This window comes from Aptenodytes patagonicus, chromosome 3 (assembly GCF_965638725.1).
Source record: "Aptenodytes patagonicus chromosome 3, bAptPat1.pri.cur, whole genome shotgun sequence".
Classification (NCBI taxonomy): Eukaryota; Metazoa; Chordata; class Aves; order Sphenisciformes; family Spheniscidae; genus Aptenodytes; species Aptenodytes patagonicus.
The window spans coordinates 24,185,970-24,204,706 of NC_134951.1; the positions used below are offsets into that span (position 1 = coordinate 24,185,970).

An 18,737-nucleotide genomic window follows, 5' to 3' on the forward strand; every position below is an offset into this window, starting at 1 on the left:
ATTCGTCTCTGTGTGCAGCTCCTAATGAGCGGGGTTCACATTTGCATTGCATGATAGCTAATTTGGGTGCAGTATGAGAGCACAAAGCTTGATCAGATATGCACTCCAGAGTCACCGGCTCTTCTTCATATGATTTTAAAATATATATGTACATTAACGTCTGTTTCTTTGTTGCAACAGGTTCTGCCTGGCATACTGCAGAAGCATTGCTGTATTTTACCTGACAGGAACACAGGTAAACTTTTTTCTTAATGAGTTAATATTGTAATATGATTCGGAGAAATGCAAACACAAATCGGATAATACAGAGAAGTCTTGTTTGCTATTTACAGTTATTGAAGTTCTCTTTCTAGGGAGTGACAACTTGGATGTTTTGTTTAAATTACCTGCTTTCATGTGAAGTTTTTGTGTCTTTTGTTAACTTTCTGGAGCTATCGCTGCTGTAGAGACTGCTATCAGGTCTTGCTTATAAAGGTATTTGTATGAACTTCTGAAGCATCTCTATTGTTAATTATAAAGTTACAATTTTGGCAAGAAAAGGGGTTTAATACTGGAGTCTGCAGTCTGGTCCTGTTGATTCACAAAGGTGCTAAGCAGTAAGTCTTATGTGTAGCTCTGACTGCAGATAAATGCTTGCTTTATGCTTATTTTTCAGAGACTTAAAGAGGAGTAGACTTAAAGGAGCAGGCAGAAGGAGTGTTGCTAATGATGCCTTGCTGTTCTGCAGGAGGAGACTTAAAGTAATACTTTTGTGACCAGAACAAATCAATTGATGAGAACAATAACATGGATGAGAAAAAAGTGATGATTTAATTTTACATTCTTTTATTGCAGGAAAAACGATTTCTTTTAAAATAAGTTTTAAAATCCCTTTTATAATTTTATAAATTGGGTGAAAGTGACTGCATATGCAATTGTGAGTTTGATTTAACAAACTAATTTCAGAGAAGTAGAAGGAAAAATATAGCTCAGTTTTGATATCTTCTTAATAGAACATATGTGATTGCTTGCAGCTCTTAAGGCTTCATTCCCCCTTTCCCCAATAGTTACCATTAAAATAAACCAGTTTGTTCCTTGGCTTGCTCTTACTTGTATTTCAGGCACAGTTTGCACTACGGGTAATTGCATAGAGAACTTGACAACTGTGTTGAACTGTAGTGTGACTTGTGGTTACCTGCAACTGCTCAAATGAAATTTAAAATCTCACTTCCATTTTCATCTGTGAACACGGGAGAAGTACATTATAGTAAGTTAATAATACGCCTCTTCTACCACTACTTTGAAAGTTTATAATTAGTGAACAGATTGCAGACAGACTTTGGCCTTCATATTTATTTCAAGTTTTCCTGAAAGCTGGACCAAGGAATCATGGTATAATGACCTCAGCCCAATCTCCTGTGCTAATATCCTGTGCCAATTATCTTTTTTTTTCTTTTATTTGTAATATAAGAATTTGATCCAGATTCCTTTGATGACCAAACTCTTCTTGACTTGTACAGAAGTGTATCAAGTGGATATGAAAGCCAGTGTTACCTGAAGTGATGGCCTGGAGTTGGGCAGTAAGACTCTGACCATTTATCTAAAGAGGGTGAAATATGCCTTTATAATCAATATCAAGAAAGCCAGAAATATCAAGAAAATCCCAGTCACCTTCAAAAGTGCCTTCATTTGGACATAAGAGAAGGGAGGAGCTTGCTAATGTAACATTTGGTTTTGAAAATTTTGAACTAAGCTCTTTGAAGAGCAAACCCATCAGATTTTGGTACGTACCAACTGCTGTACAACTCAAGCACACTTAGGTGTGAAAATAACTGTAACTTCTATTGCTTTTGTGTGACTGCTGCGGTAAGTATTTTTATGCCTACCTAATATATAATTGGGAGTTGCCAACAAGTGCAAAGTAAATGATGTCTGTGTTCCATTTTCCCCATTTCCCCCATTTATGGTGTTTAAATACTTGGCAGAGAGAAGGAGAAGAAGAGTTCAGACAGGACATGGGGGATTTTTCAGCTCCTTTCTGGAGGAAAAGAACGACTGAATTTTTGAGTGTGATTCATTGAGTCTAGTAGAGATAGGTGAACCATTTTCTTGTTTGATTATGTCTGAATCAACTAGTCCAAACTAAGAAGACGACATTCATTACATTTGTGTAAATGTGGAATGTGCTATTTGCGTTCAAATGTATACATCGTATATAATCTTGTCCAGCTCCATTCTCATTAAGTGAGCCCAGAGAAATGGCCCGATTGCAAGCTGTAGGTCTATGTCTGTGTTCAGCTGCTGACATTTGGATGAATTTAGCAATGTGCAGACTTAGGTGTTGTTCCTAATAAAAAGGAGAGAAGGATAAAGAGAGATGAACTAGGGGGAGGGATGGGAGAAGAAAGAGGGAGGTCTCATTTTATGCTCCTTCCCAGAACCATTAGGGAAGAGCACAGATGCTGTAGGGAGTAGGGATGGGTGAAAGGGAGAGATGCAGTAGTAGTTTCCCCACTTGTTTATATCCATTCAACAGTTCAGGAGTGGCCAGCTTGGGGGTCTTGGGCTCCTCATTCAAGAGTGCCCCCATGACCAGCCTCTTTCACACTGTTAGCACAGGACCTGCACCCCAGAGAAAGAAACGAGTCCTTGGGAATGATGGGGCCAGTACTGCCAGGCCATCCTTTCATCTGGCTGCCCTTCAGACCTAGCCTAACCTCGATTCTTGGGGAATATATGCAATTAGCCTTAAAAGTAGCATGGCTCCGGATTGCCTGTACCCTAGAAAATGGCACGTCCCACTGGCCCTTCCTACACTGTGTAAGAGTTTGAAGTGGCAACACTTACTGTCAGTATTGATATTCCGTATTTGTAAACTGGAGAAGACAGCTATGCATGGAAAGAAAGGTACGTGGGAGCAATGATGACCTTCCCCTGGTGACGGTGGGTTAGTACTTCTACCATGAACTTTTATTGTCGGTGCTTATAACTTGGCTATGAAAACATCTCCTGCAGAGCCTTTCAAAAGGGAGGATAAAAAAAGTAATTCAGCCATTCCACAGCAATGCAGTTTTGGAAGAAGACACGTATTTAGCAAGATTAGGTGTTTCAAAGGTGAAGAACGATTAATTTTTCAAACGTGTAAAACACTTACAAAATCTCAATCTCTAAATAAAACATTGAATGCTGCTAGTTGGTTGCTTGCATTAAGCTTTTCTAATAGACAGTGATGTTTCATTTCTTAAGTGTTAATTTATTTGTGGTTTTCCATTAATCATAAATATATTTTCATTACTAAATTGAAAGTTCATATAGCATGCACTGGCATAATGCATGTTCATTATCATGTTAGCTGGCATCCAGAACCTGTACTTGTCACATACCCCATGCCTCAAGAAGCAAAAGATCCCAGACCTTTATTCTGCCCTTCCTTCTTATATGCCATAAGCATACTCTAAGAGCTGTATTGATGTCCCTTCTCAGTTCCTTTCCATCTTCTGTAACTTAACCAGCCAACAACAACTGGGATGCATTAGCAGTTATAAAGTTAATTGGAAGAAAAGCAGTTACATGCTCTGTACAGGTGTTACTAACAAGATCATGAGGGGAAACAGTGTGAAGGTACTAATGACCTGGTGGGGAGCAGCTTGCTCATTTTCTTGAATTATAACCCTCTCTCTCTCCCGCTCCAGCTGGGAGAAATAACCCACTCCTTTTGGTGGACATCCACCACCCTCTGAGTACACGTGCAGCCAGCTCTAGTTCCCTTTATAAATATTTCCCAGCAATGATCCAGCCCCTGCCAACAGGAACTCTTCATCCAAGTCAGAAGTTCCCCCTCGTTACTGCACAGTCACTTCTGTAAACCTTAGACAGATGCTAAGGCTGTCCTTCCCCACCTCCTGAGCTGTTCACACAGTATGAGCAGCACACTCGGTTTCTACCCTCGAAATGAAGATAGCTGTTAAATACAACATGTTTTGACATTCCTAAAAAACAGAAAAAAATAAGGGGTAGGAATGCAGCTTTGAAATAGAGAAGTCAGTGTTCCCTGATGTGGGTTGCTTTTTATTTAAATGTATGTATTTTTTAAAATTTATTTTTATTTCCAGTCTTACTTGAAATAGAGCTCTTCAGGCAGTACATGTGGGTTGTTTAGCTATAGATACTTTCATACAAATAAAAAGAGGAAATATATCTGAAAGCTTATGCTTTTGTGTATGCTGTGTTTAAGCAGTCTTAGACCAGATAAGTGAATTATTTGGAGTTTGATTTTTGTTTATCCCAGAGCTCCCTGTATCGTGATCTAGCACAGTAAATGATCCTCAAGGTGAGCACAAATATACTTGGTGCAGTAAAACCTGAGTTATCAATGGGACTCATTAGCAGAAGGCACTCTGTGCGATTTTTACCATTGCTGCAGTTGTTAAATGGACATTCTTGCACTGCAGAGATGCTGATAGCTGTGTGCTTTGTCTGATGCTGTTGTGCTCTTGATACACAATTATTAGTTTCCTGTCATGCAAGGAAACTGCACAAACAGCTTCTGTACTATCCTCTTCCGTCATAGCCATGAGTTTAATATGTTGTGGACTGCAAATTTGGGCTCATTTTTTCCACTGAAGATCCCAAAGGAAGGAACGAATCAATAGTCACTAACAGCTTCTTGGGTTGATTCGTTCTCTGGTGCTTTAAGCTTGCATTTCCTCTCTGATAGTGAAGGACATAGGTACAGTAAAGAGCATCAGCACCTATCTGGCTGACTTGATTCTGATAAATAGCTCTTTTAAACTTTAAACAACACTCTTTAAAAAAAAAAAAGAAAGAAAAAAGATTTATGCTGTCTCAAGTTTCTTCATCATCCATTTTCAGGTCAGCTCTGATGCTGATATTGAACTTGCACAAGACGTTAAATCCTTCGTTATAATCATTCTCGTTTGTCCACTGCATTGGCTAAAATTACATTGAAAAAAAAGTGGGACCAATATTCTGCTCTCTGCAAAGAATGAATAATATCTTCTTGAGGGAGTGGTAATTGCTTTGGATACAAAAGCAGGAGTTTAATAATAACCAGTCTCTTCATTGGGTAAAGTATAGCCCAAGACAGTAATGTTTCATCCTTTGCTTGTTTGCTTTTTTTCCTGTTGCTTGAGGAGCAAATGTTGAACAGGAGAAAAATCTAAGATGGTGTTAAAAAGAATTAAACTTTACTAAATTGGATAAAGAAGTTAACGTTGCTTTTTTTTTTTCTTGACTATATCTACAACTGTGTCACCTTAGTAGCTTTTAAACTAAAAGGAGTGTGGACTGGTGCTCAAAACCAATGTGTTTTATATCTAGCAAATATGTTACTAACTACTAATTAATTTTTTTCGTATATATATTTATTCAAATGCAATGGATGTTTGTAAGAGCTCAAATGACTGGGCTCACAATGCATATGTATGAACTGTACAGCAGCCCGTTTCGCATTTCACAGAAGGAATTACAGGACAATGTTCAGAAGCCAAAGCACTGTTACAAAAATAACTTACCATATTCACTAGCATATCATCTTCCATCTGAGTATTTTGAAGTACTTACTTAATTGTAATGAATTTTTGTCTTGTGCCATTGAGATAAAGAACAGAAGAGAAAGTCAGATTATAAGCTGGTGCAATGCAAGAATATTCACTAGGGTTATGTATCATCCTCTTTAGAAGTTCTTTGCTTAAACTGAGATTGTCCTTTTACTTTCAAGACGTAGCTATAGATTTTGAGACAGTTCCTGCAGACTTCACCTGCTGTCTGCTTGCTGAGTTCAACATGAGCATTCTCATTCAGATGTTCAGCTGCAGGCTGCCTGCTGGTACTTTCCAGCCCTGTTTCCATGGAAATGGGAATTAGAGGGGTGAAAATAAAGCAAGAGTAAGTATTTTCTTAATCTTCTAGTTAATCCAGAAGTTCTCATACCTTGGTATCAAGGTTGTTTACTTTTAGTTGGCTAGGCATATGATGCCAACTTTTGCAAAATAAAAAATAAATAAAACCTGTCAATACAGCTGTTATGAGCAATACCCGTTACCTTAACCCTGTAGAGGTGTCGGGGATCACCAGCAAAGGATGAAGAAGGGAGCACTGAACTGGACTGTGCAAGGATAAACTGATGAAAGGGTGTGAGGCAATACCCAGTGGCAGAGGTGATAAGCTGTGACAGAACTTCTTGTCAGACATAACTTGGATTGTGAAAAATGTTGACAGTAATTAATTGAATAGCGCCACATGAACCTGGGGGAGGAAAACATCCAGTTCGGAGGAGATCAAATTTAAATGCTCTGGACTGAAAGTGAAACAAAGGATATCATCTAATGCATTCAGAACATAATTTAGGGCTCTCATGTTTCCCTAGAGATTCCTGCTCTCCTTTTTTCCTCCACATTACTGACACTACCATATCAGCAAAGTCAGGAGCGTGGAGCAGTCGCCGTACAGATGGGTGTATGGTGAGGTAAAATTTCTACTTATTGCATGCAGCATATTCTTATATACACTCTTCTGCCCTTTCCCCAGTGGCTGAACCCCAGCCATGGCTTTGTGTTAGCCTATCCTTGGGAAGAGGAGGTTCGGGATCTCTAGGCCAGACCTCCGTTCCTTTTATTTTAGCCAGAAGTGACCAGTCAAGTTAGCACGGAGTCAAGAACGGGGAGGGAGCAGGCCTACGCCATGCCCAAAGGAGGATCAGCTATATCCACCTCTTTCCTGACAGATGCTTGTGTGGCCTTTCCAGGCCTTTTATTCAGCTTCCCCAACCTCACCACCAAAAACTTTTCCTGATACATAACCTGAGTCTTCCTTACTGCAGCTTAAGCTCATTAACTTGTGTGGACGATGGGTGCCTCCTGTTTCTCAGCTCTTTGCAGATACCTTTTACATACTTGAAGACTGTTTATCCTGTCTTCCCTCCCACTAGATTTTGTCATCTAGGTTAACAAATTCCACTTCTCTCCTCTGTCATGTATGTTGCACTAGCCTACATCTAAACCTGATGTGTTTTGATTGTAACTCATTGAAATATGAGCTTTTTTTCACCCCCCCGGATTTGTTTAGAAGAGAATGCAGGGTGTAGCTGTTCTTTAACATGGTATGTGACAGTTCCCTAAACATGGCATCATCTTTGATTAGCTAATGTCTAATGTCCCATTTTTACACTACAGAAACTCTCATATACTTTAGTCTGTGACATTTCTTCTTCCAGAACACTTGGTTGGCTTGGATGAGTATGTTAACACTGGCTATAGAGTTGAAAAAGAAGGGCTTTTTTTGTTTACTTGTTTTTCTTTAGCACTAGTTCAATTCTGGAAGGGTGATCTGATAGTAGGAATTAATGTAATTTAAATAGTTAAAAACCAGGAAGTTTGAGTAAAGATACCAAAATCTTTTATTTTAATATTCCTGAGTGGGTGGGTTTTCACTTCTTGATTTCCTGATTCTCTTCCCCTCACCACAGCCCACAAGGGGAATATAAGCTTATTACCCAAACTTTGGTTTTCATCAGTGTTTTTCTCTAGCTTTTCTCCTATCTACAGATCAGCCGCACAGGGAGCATAGCCATAAAGGACCAGAGCATTGGTTCCACTTCTTCCAGGGATTTGGAATCTGGATAAGGCACAACTGGCACTGAAAAACAGGTAGTTTGCAGTGATGTTAAGAGAAAACCTGCAGGCTGTGGAAGAAATTATCTTCTGAAGGTAGTTTGCATCCTTTAGGTCATTTTAGACTTCTTAGTACTGCTGGATGTCTAGCTAGAATAAGGAACTATGCACTTTCAGCCTCAAACCAGCCAGAAGACTGCCTTGTCTTACTGGATTTCTATCTACCCAGGACTGTCCAGCTTAATCCACTGAAATCTGGTCGCTATGTGGTGCAAAAATATAGGCAGTTTGGGGTAGACTCAGACTTCAAAGGGGTCAGGTCTATTATCTCAAGATCAATAGGTCCTCAGACTTTATTATCAAGACTAACACATATTAGTCCACTTAAAATAATTGGACAGGCCAGGAGACTCTGGATATGTGTGAGCATAAAACTGGTTTAAGACTCCAGCTGACACAAATCTCTGTGCCATTCTGCTTATGAAGTAAAAAGCATGGTCACAGCACAGTGTGCTGGTGCTTCAGCCTTTGCACAGCGTCCTAGCTGGCTGCTGGCATAGTACACAGTCCCTTTTAGAGTTCACGGTCCTCCACTACAACCAGCTCCTCCCAAGACATGTTAATGTTACTCCTCCCCTCTTGTTACTGTTATGAGAAGTCATGGTTGTGCTTCACCCAAAACTATAAAGTCTGAAAAACAGAAAAACTAAGCAAGAGGCTTCACTGATGTTTAGATGTCACATTAAATGTTCCAAGATCAATAAAACATGCTCCCCTGAAAGGCGAGTGCTGACTAGCCCCTGTGATCTCGGGAGTGGGTATAAACCGTTAGCTGTAAAATAGCACTTTCACAACAAACTCACCCTCACATGTGTGGGGGGAGCAGGGGCTGAAGGAAGGGGCTCTAACTCAGTGAAGCTTAATTCTAGAGGCAGAAGTGTGAGTGAGTATGTATGTTTACAGTCTCTTTGCCTAACATCATAAGAGCCCTGGTGGCTGAAGGTGTGTAGGAAGGAAATTCTCTCCAGAAACCAGCATCTCTTACAAGAAAGCCTACTTGACCTTTATTTCTGAAACGTTTTGTAAAGCATTCCCAATGTACAGCTCAGCTACTGAAGGAAGACAGAAGCGTACCTCAGCAGCAGCAGAAACTGCAGGCAGCTCTGATAACTGATCATGTTAGTAATGTGACTAAGTATTGCTAAATGAAAGCAGTGTATAGAATGGCTGATTTCTATATGCCAGAGTTTGGAATTATTTTTTAGTGCTTCCATCTATTTGTGAAATGGTTGCCCAGGCAGTATATAATTCACGTGGACTGAGGGGGTGTGTATGTGTGTGTGAGTGTACTATACACAGGCACTCTCTTGCGGAGGAACGTAGTTTTCAAGTCCACTGCCAAAATGTGCAACTTGGCCAACACAGTGCAGTGTGTGGGTAGAGTTAAAGAGTGTGTAATTGAGCAGAGAAATCGAAAGATAGACATTTCTACTCATACAGTGAGTAAGGTAAAATGTTAGTACTGTTTTCTAGAGCAACTACCAGTCAATGGCGAGGAGCACAGGGAATTCATATAGGTCTCAGAGGAATATAGCTGTAATGCTGGAGGAGTCTTGGATTTATTGGTTTCACATGGGTACAGTAGGCCACACTGGTATTTCATTCCCACTAGAGGAATTTGATTGTGGGCTAAAAGAAACTATTCCCTCACCTTTTAAAGGTCTCAGGGGTGCCTACACAGAAGTATCTGTGTTCCCCGTTTTAGTAGTATCTTGCCTCCAGCTACTTTGAGGCAACTCGGAAGCAAGGACAGATCTCTTGGCTGGTATGCATTAATCGTTGTGTAATAATTCATAATTCAGTTGTGTAAAGTATAGAAGTAATAGATATGTTTTATTTGCTACCGATTTCTTAAGATGTTGATTATATTCCTTTTCGCTTAAATTACAATTCAACTGTTTAAGTAGATTGTTATCCTAAAAATATATCCTTTCATGATCTCGGAAGACTCCCAGTCCTGAGAGGAGTAAGCAATGGAAACATCATTGGAAGTGATAGTCAATCTTTTCTCCCAGATTCAGTTCAGTTGTATCGTAATCCCCAATTTTGTGGAAGCTCTTTAAGGTTTTGAAGAGCAAAACACTTTTTTCAGGGGATGTGGGAATAATGGATTTTGTCATAAAAATTTTCTTGCAAAAAGAATGTAAGTTAGAAAAAATAAGGACTAGAATTCACATCGCTAACTTCTAAAAAGAAATCTATTTCAAGAAACTCATGTTTGCTTTATTTTGTCCTTCTCTACCCCCCACTCCCCCACCACCCCTTCTTACTAGAAGAGTGGGAGAGTATGGGGAATTGGGTTCTGTATCTAAGATGCTCACAGTGTTAGATAACTTTTATTTTCATAAGATGCCCAAGCAATGCTTGTTTGCTCTAAGGCATGCTGCTTAATTTGGAGTAGTCTGCCACATGTTTTGGACTTGTATTTCACTCCCCAGGATTGAATAACAGATTTAAAAAGATGTAGCATACAAGCCTCTCCACAACTGAAAACATAAGAGATCTCTTTTCTTCCAGCTGTGCATCTTCCAGTAAAGACATCCCACTTCCACTGATGTACTGGTGGAGACTTCTTCCAGATGTACCTTTTTTCTTTCAGCTGATGTTATTAATGTACAATTTTTCCTGTCCTTCCTGTTTCTTCTTAGAATCACAGAATCATAGAATCATTTAGGTTGGAAAAGACCCTTAAGATCATCGACTCCAACCGTCAACCTAATGCTGCCACGTCCACCACTAAACCATGTCCCTAAGCACCACATCTACATGTCTTTTAAATACCTCCAGGGATGGTGACACAACCACTTCCCTGGGCAGCCTGTTTCAATGCTTGATAACCCTTTGGTGAAGAAATGTTTCCTAATATCCAATCTAAACCTCCCCTGGAATAACTTGAAGCTGTTTCCTCTTCTCCTGTCACTTGTTACTTGGGAGAAGAGACCAACACCCACCTCGCTACAACCTCCTGTCAGGGAGTTGTAGAGAGTGATAAGGTCTCCCCTCAGCCTCCTTTTCTCCAGGCTGAACAACCCCAGTTCCCTCAGCTGCTCCTCATAAGACTTGTGCTCTAGACCCTTCACCAGCTTCGTTGCCCGTCTTTGGACACACTCCAGCACATCAATGTCTTTCTTGTAATTGAGCGGCCCAAAACTGAACACAGTATTCGAGGTGCGGCCTCACCAGTGCCGACTACAAGGGGATGATCACTTCCCTAGCGCTGCTGGCTCATATTCAGCCAGCTGTCGACCAACACCCCCAGGTCCTTTTCCACCGGGCGGCTTTCCAGCCACTCTTCCCCAAGCCTGTAGCATTGCATGGGGTTTTTGTGACCCAAGTGCAGGACTTGGCACTTAGCCTTGTTGAACCTCATACAATTGGCCTCAGCCCATCGATCCAGCCTGTCCAGGTCCCTCTGCAGAGCTTTCCTACCCTCAAGCAGATCAACACTCACGCCCAACTTGCTGTTGTCTGCAAACTTACTGAGGGTGCACTTGATCCCCTCGTCCAGATCATCGATAAAGATATTAAACAGAACTGGCCCCAATACTGAGCCCTGGGGAACAACACTTCTGACCAGCCACCAACTGGATTGAACTCCATCCACCACAACTCTCTGGGCCCGGCTGTCCAGCCAGTTTTTTACCCAGCGAAGAGTACGCCCATCCCAAGCCATGAGCAGCCAGTTTCTCCAGGAGAATGCTGTGGGAAACGGTGTCAAAGGCTTTACTAAAGTCCAGGTGGACCACATTCACAGCCTTTCCCTCATCCACTAAGCAGGTCACCTTGTCATAGAAGGAGATCAGGTTAGTCAAGCAGGACCTGCCTTTCATAAACCCATGCTGACTGGGCCTGATTGCCTGGTTGTCCTGTACGTGCCACCAAGATGATCTGCTCCATAACCTTCCCTGGCACCGAGGTCAGACTGACAGGCCTGTTGTTCCCTGGATCCTCCTTCTGGCCCTTCTTGTAAATGGGCGTCACATTTGCTAACCTCCAGTCAGCTGGGACCTCCCCAGTTAGCCAGGACTGCTGATAAATGATTGAAAGTGGCTTGGTGAGCACTTCTGCCAGCTCCCTCAATACCCTTTGGTGAATCCCATCTGGCCCCATAGACTTGTGTGCATCTAAGTGGTGTAGCAAGTCGCTAACCATTTCCCCTTGGATTATGGGGGCTTCATTCTGCTCCCCGTCCCTGTCTTACAGCTCAGGGGGCTGGGTACCCTAAGAACAACTGGTCTTACTATTAAAGACTGAGGCAAAGAAGGCATTAAATACCTCAACTTTTTCCTCATCCTTTGTCACTATGTTTCCCCCCGCATCCAATGAAGGATGGAGGTTGTCCTTAGCCCTCCTTTTGTTGCAAATGTATTTATAGAAACATTTTTTATTGTTTTTTACAGCAGTAGCCAAATTAAGTTCTAGTTGGGCTTTGGCCCTTCTACTTTCCTCCCTGCATAACCTCATGACATCCTCGTAGTCCTCCTGAGTTGCCTGCCCCTTCTTCCAAAGGTCATAAACTCTCCTTTTTTTCCTGAGTTCCAGCCAAAGGTCTCTGTTCAGCCAGGCCGGTCGTCTTCCCCGCTGGCTCACCTTTCGGCACATGGGGACAGCCTGCTCCTGCGCCTTTAAGAGTTCCTTCCTGAAGAATGTCCAGCCTTCCTGGACTCCTTTGCCCTTCAGGACTGCCTCCCAAGGGACTCTGTCAACCAGGCTCCTAAACAGGCCAGAGTCTACCCTCCGGAAGTCCAAGGTAGCAGTTCTGCTGACCCCCCGCCTTACTTCTCTGAGAATCGAAAACTGTCATTTTGTGATCGCTATGCCCAAGATGGCCTCCAACCATCACATCACCCGCAAATCCTTCTCTGTTCACAAACAACAGGTCCAGCAGGGCGCCTTCCCTAGTTGGCTCCCTCACCAGCTCTGTCAGGAAGTTATCATCTTCCACACACTCCAGGAACCTCCTAGACTGTTTCTTCTCCGCTGTATTGTATTTCCAGCAGACATCTGGTAAGTCGAAGTCCCACACGAGAACAAGGGCTAGTGATTGTGAGACTTCTTCCAACTGCTTATAGAATATTTCATCTGCCTCTTCATCCTAGTTGGGCGGTCTGTAACAGACTCCCACCATGATATCTGCCTTGTTGGCCTTCCCCCAATTCTTACCCATGAACACTCGACCCTATCGTCACCATCATTAAGCTCTAGACAATCAAGACACTCCCTAACATACAGGGCTACCCCACCACCTCTCCTTCCTTGCCTATCCCTTCTGAAGAGTTTATCGCCATCCATTGCAGCACTCCAGTTGTGTGAGTCATCCCACCATGTTTCCGTGATGGCAACTATATCGTAGTTTTCCTGCTGCACAATGGCTTCCAGCTCCCCCTGTTTGCTGCCCATGCTGCCTGCATTGGTGTAGATGTACTGCAGTTGGGCTATTGATCCTGCCACCTTTTTTGGGGGAGAAGTCCTAAGTCCTACGTGACCGTTCTCAGGTGCTTCCATGGTTTCTAACGCACCAATAACCTTTGCATCTTTGCTGCCACATGGATCTCCATCCCCTACCTCCACTGAGATGGCGGACCAAAGGACCTTGCTAGCACACCATCCCTTAAACATTGGTGTGCCATGCCTGGTTTTATCCATTTCCCCTTCAAATCTAATTTAAAGCTCTTTCAATGAGCCCTGCTAACTCCTGCACAAAGATCCTTTTCCCGCTTTAAGACAGGCGTACCCCGTCTGTCACCAGCAGGCCTGGTGTCATGTAGACGAACCCACGATCAAAAACCCCAAAATTTTGCCAGTGACACCAGGCTTGGAGCCAGGTATTGATCTGCTGGCTCTTCCTGTTTCTTCCCTCATCATTCCCTACAAATGGAAGGATAGAGGAGAATTCTTGTATTACCTGGGGGGGTGGGAGTACTAAAACATACATTTTGCTATCAAAACATCTGATCTGTTCATGCTTTCCATTTAAAGATAAACTACAATGATATTCTCTATGCTTAAAATGTTTTTTCTGTGCTAGAATGATTTTATTTGTAGTAATGCTGTATGACGTGGTTCTCCTGTCTTTTGGGATACTATAACATAATAGGCACTATAAATAACAGCTGCTAATATCTACAGTCGTGCACAACAGGCAGTAATTTAACCACTTGTCTCCTTTCTGTCACGATGGGAATTATCAAACACTTCTGCACCAATAATGCATATGATCCCCAAAGCTGTTAGTGGTGCTTATTGTAGAAGTATATTACCAGAGGCAGTGCTGCACCCTCTGCACTTGAGATTAAACCATAGCAAATGCTTCCATGCGTGTGCCTTAGTCGTCTCAGTATGACTCTGCTTTGGATAAGACACCAGCTGTATCTCCAGAGAATCTCTCCCAAACTGCCAGCTGAGAGGAGTGATGCTGTTGAGCAGGGAAAAGCAGATGAAGAGCACAGGAATAGCAAAAACTGTCCTATTAGCTTATCCTTCTTGGGGCAAAGATCATTGGGGCAGGGAAGGGGCAGAGAAGAAGAAGGTGAGGATGTTTCACCATAAAGGAAGGTGATATTTCAGTATACCTCTGTGAAAGTAATTCTACAAGATTAGATGCATGTTGTCATTTGTAGATTATATTAATTTTATTAAAATATGTTGGTTTGCTAGACATAGGTAGTTAAATGCTTAAGTGAGGAAATTTGAATTTGTAGTTGACCAAGGGTGCTGTCCCAGGGTCCCCCAGGTCCTACCTGGACATGGCCTAAAATCAGGGAAGAAGCGATGGGGAAGAGTACCGTACCAGAGAAACTACGAGAAGCATAACTCACAACTGTGCTCATCTGACAGCAAACCCCGGGGATGAATCATCTGAAGATTTTCAGTGGTATATATAGGAAACCTAAACTTACCAAAGAATAACCACGGCATGACAAAAAGCCATGGGGGCATTTGCAGTCTTTCTATAATGGCTTCTTGAGTGTCCTTTATAAACTGAGGACTGATCCTCTGTACTGTACCATTAAAACTTCTTGTGAGCCAGGAGCCTCCATACTGAACATGGGCAGAACAATGCTGGAGGCTTCAGCTGACAGAAGTTTAATTCATGAACCACCTTCACAAATATATTTGGAAATTGTGAGTCACAGAAATCAGCCCACAAGGCATAAGAGATTACATCATGGTAAAGCTGTAGGTGATTATAAATGTAAGGGATAAGATATCACATAAGCTTCAGGGAAAGGGAAGTATATTTTGAAAATGCTTCAGTACTTTTTGCTCCCCTGCTTGTTTGGAGGGCAGTTGGAGGAAGCGATACGAAATCGAAAAGCCTGAAGAGGAAGGACTAGCATGGCGTGGACTGTTACTAATGCGTGTTAGAGGAAGTGTCCTTTCTATTGACGCCATAAAGACATAGAAATCATGTACTAAATATATATTATAACAATTCTTTAAAAAAGATCATTAGAATTTGTTGCCCAGTGCTGAAATTTTCTAACTCTCTCCTGTTTCTATGGAAACTGTAATAGCAAGAAGACACAGTAAACAAATGCACTGTATTATAAGCCTCCTCTTTAGCAGGACATTAATTTTATTAGTATCTGTCCAAATTAGTCTGGTGACAGGTATTGTGCATTTGACCATCTGAACAGTAAAGTGTCTATGTCATTTTCACTCAAGACTTCTCTTTTAGCTTCGAGGGCTTTTACTTTGGTCTTTAATTGTTTTCCTAACCCAGTGGTGGGTGGTATGTGCCAGTGGTTAGTATATTACTGCTGGTAATACTTGCTTAGCTCAGAGGAGAGTAGCGAGTGCTTAATAATGTTTATAAAGTGCTTCAGAAATAGGAAAATCTTAAAGTGCAAAAGTACACTTGTTGCTAGCTAATGCAGAAAATAAAAACTTTTGCCTGTGATTCTTTTGAACATGCTTATGTGGCGCGGTCTTCCAGGGGCGTAGCTGGAAAGGCATAGCTTGCTGTCTAAGAATAGAGAATATGCCTTTCGTGGAACAAATTACATCTCTCAAAGTGGAGTGTCATCTTCTGGAGCAATGCACAATTGCGGTCCTTGAAGTATTTTGCACAGCAACGAGAGCTCTGTATGTTCTGGACTGCCAAACGCTGCAGAGACGGTGAGGAGGCTGACCTCCATCTACCCCTGCTCTGCCTGGCAGGACTGGCAGGTTGCAGGCAGGAGCACACAGTGCATCACCTGCAGCGCTGAGGACCATGTGTCTTGCAGGCACGTGCGCCGAACCGGGGAGCTTGAGTCGAGGAAGCAAACTTTGTACTCACTGATGATACAATGAAATCCCCACACGATTCCTGATCTCGCCTTCTGTTTTAGAAATGAACTTTGCTTCTGTGAAACCAGTTTCAAGATGACTTACTACTGCTGGAAGGGGTAGCCAGGTTTTCAAGGATTAAAACCATGGATAAATTTTTCAAGTGGCTCAGTGAATGATATGCCTATGCTGTACTTCTGGAGTGGTTTATGAGGAGTGAAAAAGTCAAAGCTCAGTCAAAGTTAGGATGGGGGAAGCCTGTTTGGTTTTGGTGTGGTGAAGAGATTGCTGGCACTCAGGCTATTGGGAATTTACTCTGAACTCTTCCTCTGGGCTGCAGGATGGCAATGAGGCAGTCACCTTTACTTCAGTTTGTAACATTAAATACACTTCAGCAACTTATAAAGAACTGCCATACAATAAGCAAGATACTTTTCTTTTTCTTTGCTATGGACAATTTATGATGCTTATTTCACTGAAGACCTGCCGTGTTAAGTATTTAACAAAATCAGTTGATAACTTTATTTAATGGTAGTCGCTTTTAAAAATTCTCTAGAGAAATTGATACGGATGGGGGGGCTAATGAAGGAAAGTTGTTGATCCGGAGAAACACAAATCATCACTTGAAGCATTGCTGTTCTGGTGGTGGTGGTGGTGGGAGACACCAAAACCCCGGTTTGTAGGTTTTTCTTTTCAGATTCTTTAGTGGTATTCTGAATATCATTGTTGCTACAGGGAATGAGATAATCTATCTGATTCAGAAACTTTTTAGATTTTGGATACAATGGTGACGAATAGTGCTCCTCAAAGGCACAGAATGCTTTGATGTCCAGTAAGTATGCTGTTGGATGGTGCTTAAGGTATCGACTTCTGTTGGTGCAAAAACAAGTGTCTTGGTGTCATCCAAATAAGACAGCTTCTTTAGGCAGGCCATCAGATTTGACAGGGACTCTTCAGATACTTTCTACCACTTCAGAGAGATTGGGTCTGTGAGGGAGCCTCCCATGCTGAGACAAGCTTCTTCATAACTATGAACCCAAGGTGCTAATGAAGGCACATCAGCCTGCATAGGCAGAGAAGATGGTTTTGAAGGAGATAGTATTTTATTTTGCTTGTTTTTTCATGGAGTCAGATTGTAAGCCTTCAATATGATTGTCTTTCCATTTCTTGTTAACTTGAAAGAAAACAGATTGCATTATACATCATTTAATATATAAAGGGGGCTTATAAGAAAGACAGAGAAAGACTTTTTACCAACGCCTGTAGTGACAGGGCAAGGGGCAATGGTTTTAAACTGAAATAGGGTAGATTTAGATTGGACATAAGGAAGAAATTTTTTACAATGAGAGTGGTGAGACACTGGAAGAAGAGAAGTTGTGGATGCCCCATCATTGGAAGTGTTCAAAGCCAGGCTGGATGGGGCTTTGAGCAACGTGATCTAGTGAAAGATGTCCCTGCCCATGGCAGGAGGGGTTGGAACTAGATGATCTTTGAAGGTCTCCTCCAATCCAAACCATTCTATGATTGTATGATTTTTTGGTTTTGGTTGGACTTCATGTTACTGGAATTAAAATTCAAGAAAGGGTAAACTCTGAAATAGATTTGATTGCTTGTCCTTTTAATTGGTGTGAGATTCACCTTCATAGTGAAAGGCAGATTTTGGCCTTAAGGTGGACGTCTTCAAAATCTCAACCTCGTAGCCATGAAGTTACTACTCTGTTGGAAATCATTGCAAGCAATAGTTTCTGGGCTGCATTCATTGTTTTCTGCTAGAGCTGGTCTCTGACTTGTTTACTCAAGTAATTTATGTGTGGGGAAGCTGTAGTCATCTTTCTTCTTTTGAAACGCTACTGTTTAAGTCCTTGTGGAAGGCATCCTATGCCATTTCACTATTTTTATTTTGTTGAGTTGTAACTCAAGAGCATCACAGATCACAGATATGGTCTCTGATGTTTTGTGTTTTCCTTTTCCTTAGGGCCTTTCATAACTCAGCATAGTCAATAACTCCAGTCTTCTCCCTTGATGGTAGTTCTTTTCATCCTTTTTTTTTTATTTGGCAGCTTTATCACTCTATTAGATATTTTGCTGATTTCCATGTCTAATGTTTTGCAGTTCCCTGTAGGATTTTATACGCTTATTATTGTCTCTAGTTTTGCTGCCTTTATTTTTGATCTTCTAATTTTGTTCTTTATAACTTACCTGAATTTTTCTTTCTTTCTTTTTTTTAATCGTGTAAGAACCACTTCCTAGGTTGATACTCACTATACCTACACTTGAGTAATGTAGTGTAGTCTTTTGGGCTAGCAGATTCTTAACTATTTGACATTGTGTAATGCTCGGCTGATTTCTCTGAAAAAATCTTTTAGCATATCGTCATGCAAGTTATTGACAAATTACTCTCAGCAGTAAACTGCAGAGCATCCTTAACTGTCACTGTCATCTTTGCTTGGCATTTTAGAAGACATATGGCTTCCTACAAAACTGTGTTGTTATTTAACTTGAATTTTGTTGCCTTCCTGTTGGATCTTGTGACTAAGGTATAAATACTGTACCATAAATATTTCTTTTCCCATTCAAGGAATCTGATGTTAGCCAAAGCTTAACCTTGAGCATTCTAGGAGAACCTGGGAGGTTTAGCTTACAGTACAAATATTTTGGTGTTTTGTTCCTCTCTGCTTCCTCCTGGTATTGGGCATGTGTGCAACACACATTAATTCTTGAATTTTTTTTCTCAAGCCATATGAATAGGATGGGATGGGAGCACCAAGGGTCAGCATTTTGCAACAGAAACAA

At 41.5% G+C, this 18,737-nt stretch overlaps 1 protein-coding gene across 7 annotated transcripts in view; it reads left to right on the forward strand.

The window, feature by feature from the left end:
* DLGAP2 (DLG associated protein 2) overlaps positions 1–18,737 on the forward strand; it is a 494,722-nt gene that overhangs the window by 80,118 nt on the left and 395,867 nt on the right. For all 7 annotated transcript variants that reach the window (XM_076332874.1, XM_076332875.1, XM_076332879.1 and 4 more), the window contains exon 2: positions 181–235. In XM_076332874.1, coding sequence (XP_076188989.1) covers positions 181–235 — 55 coding nt within the window. The remainder of the gene's footprint in view (positions 1–180; positions 236–18,737) is intronic.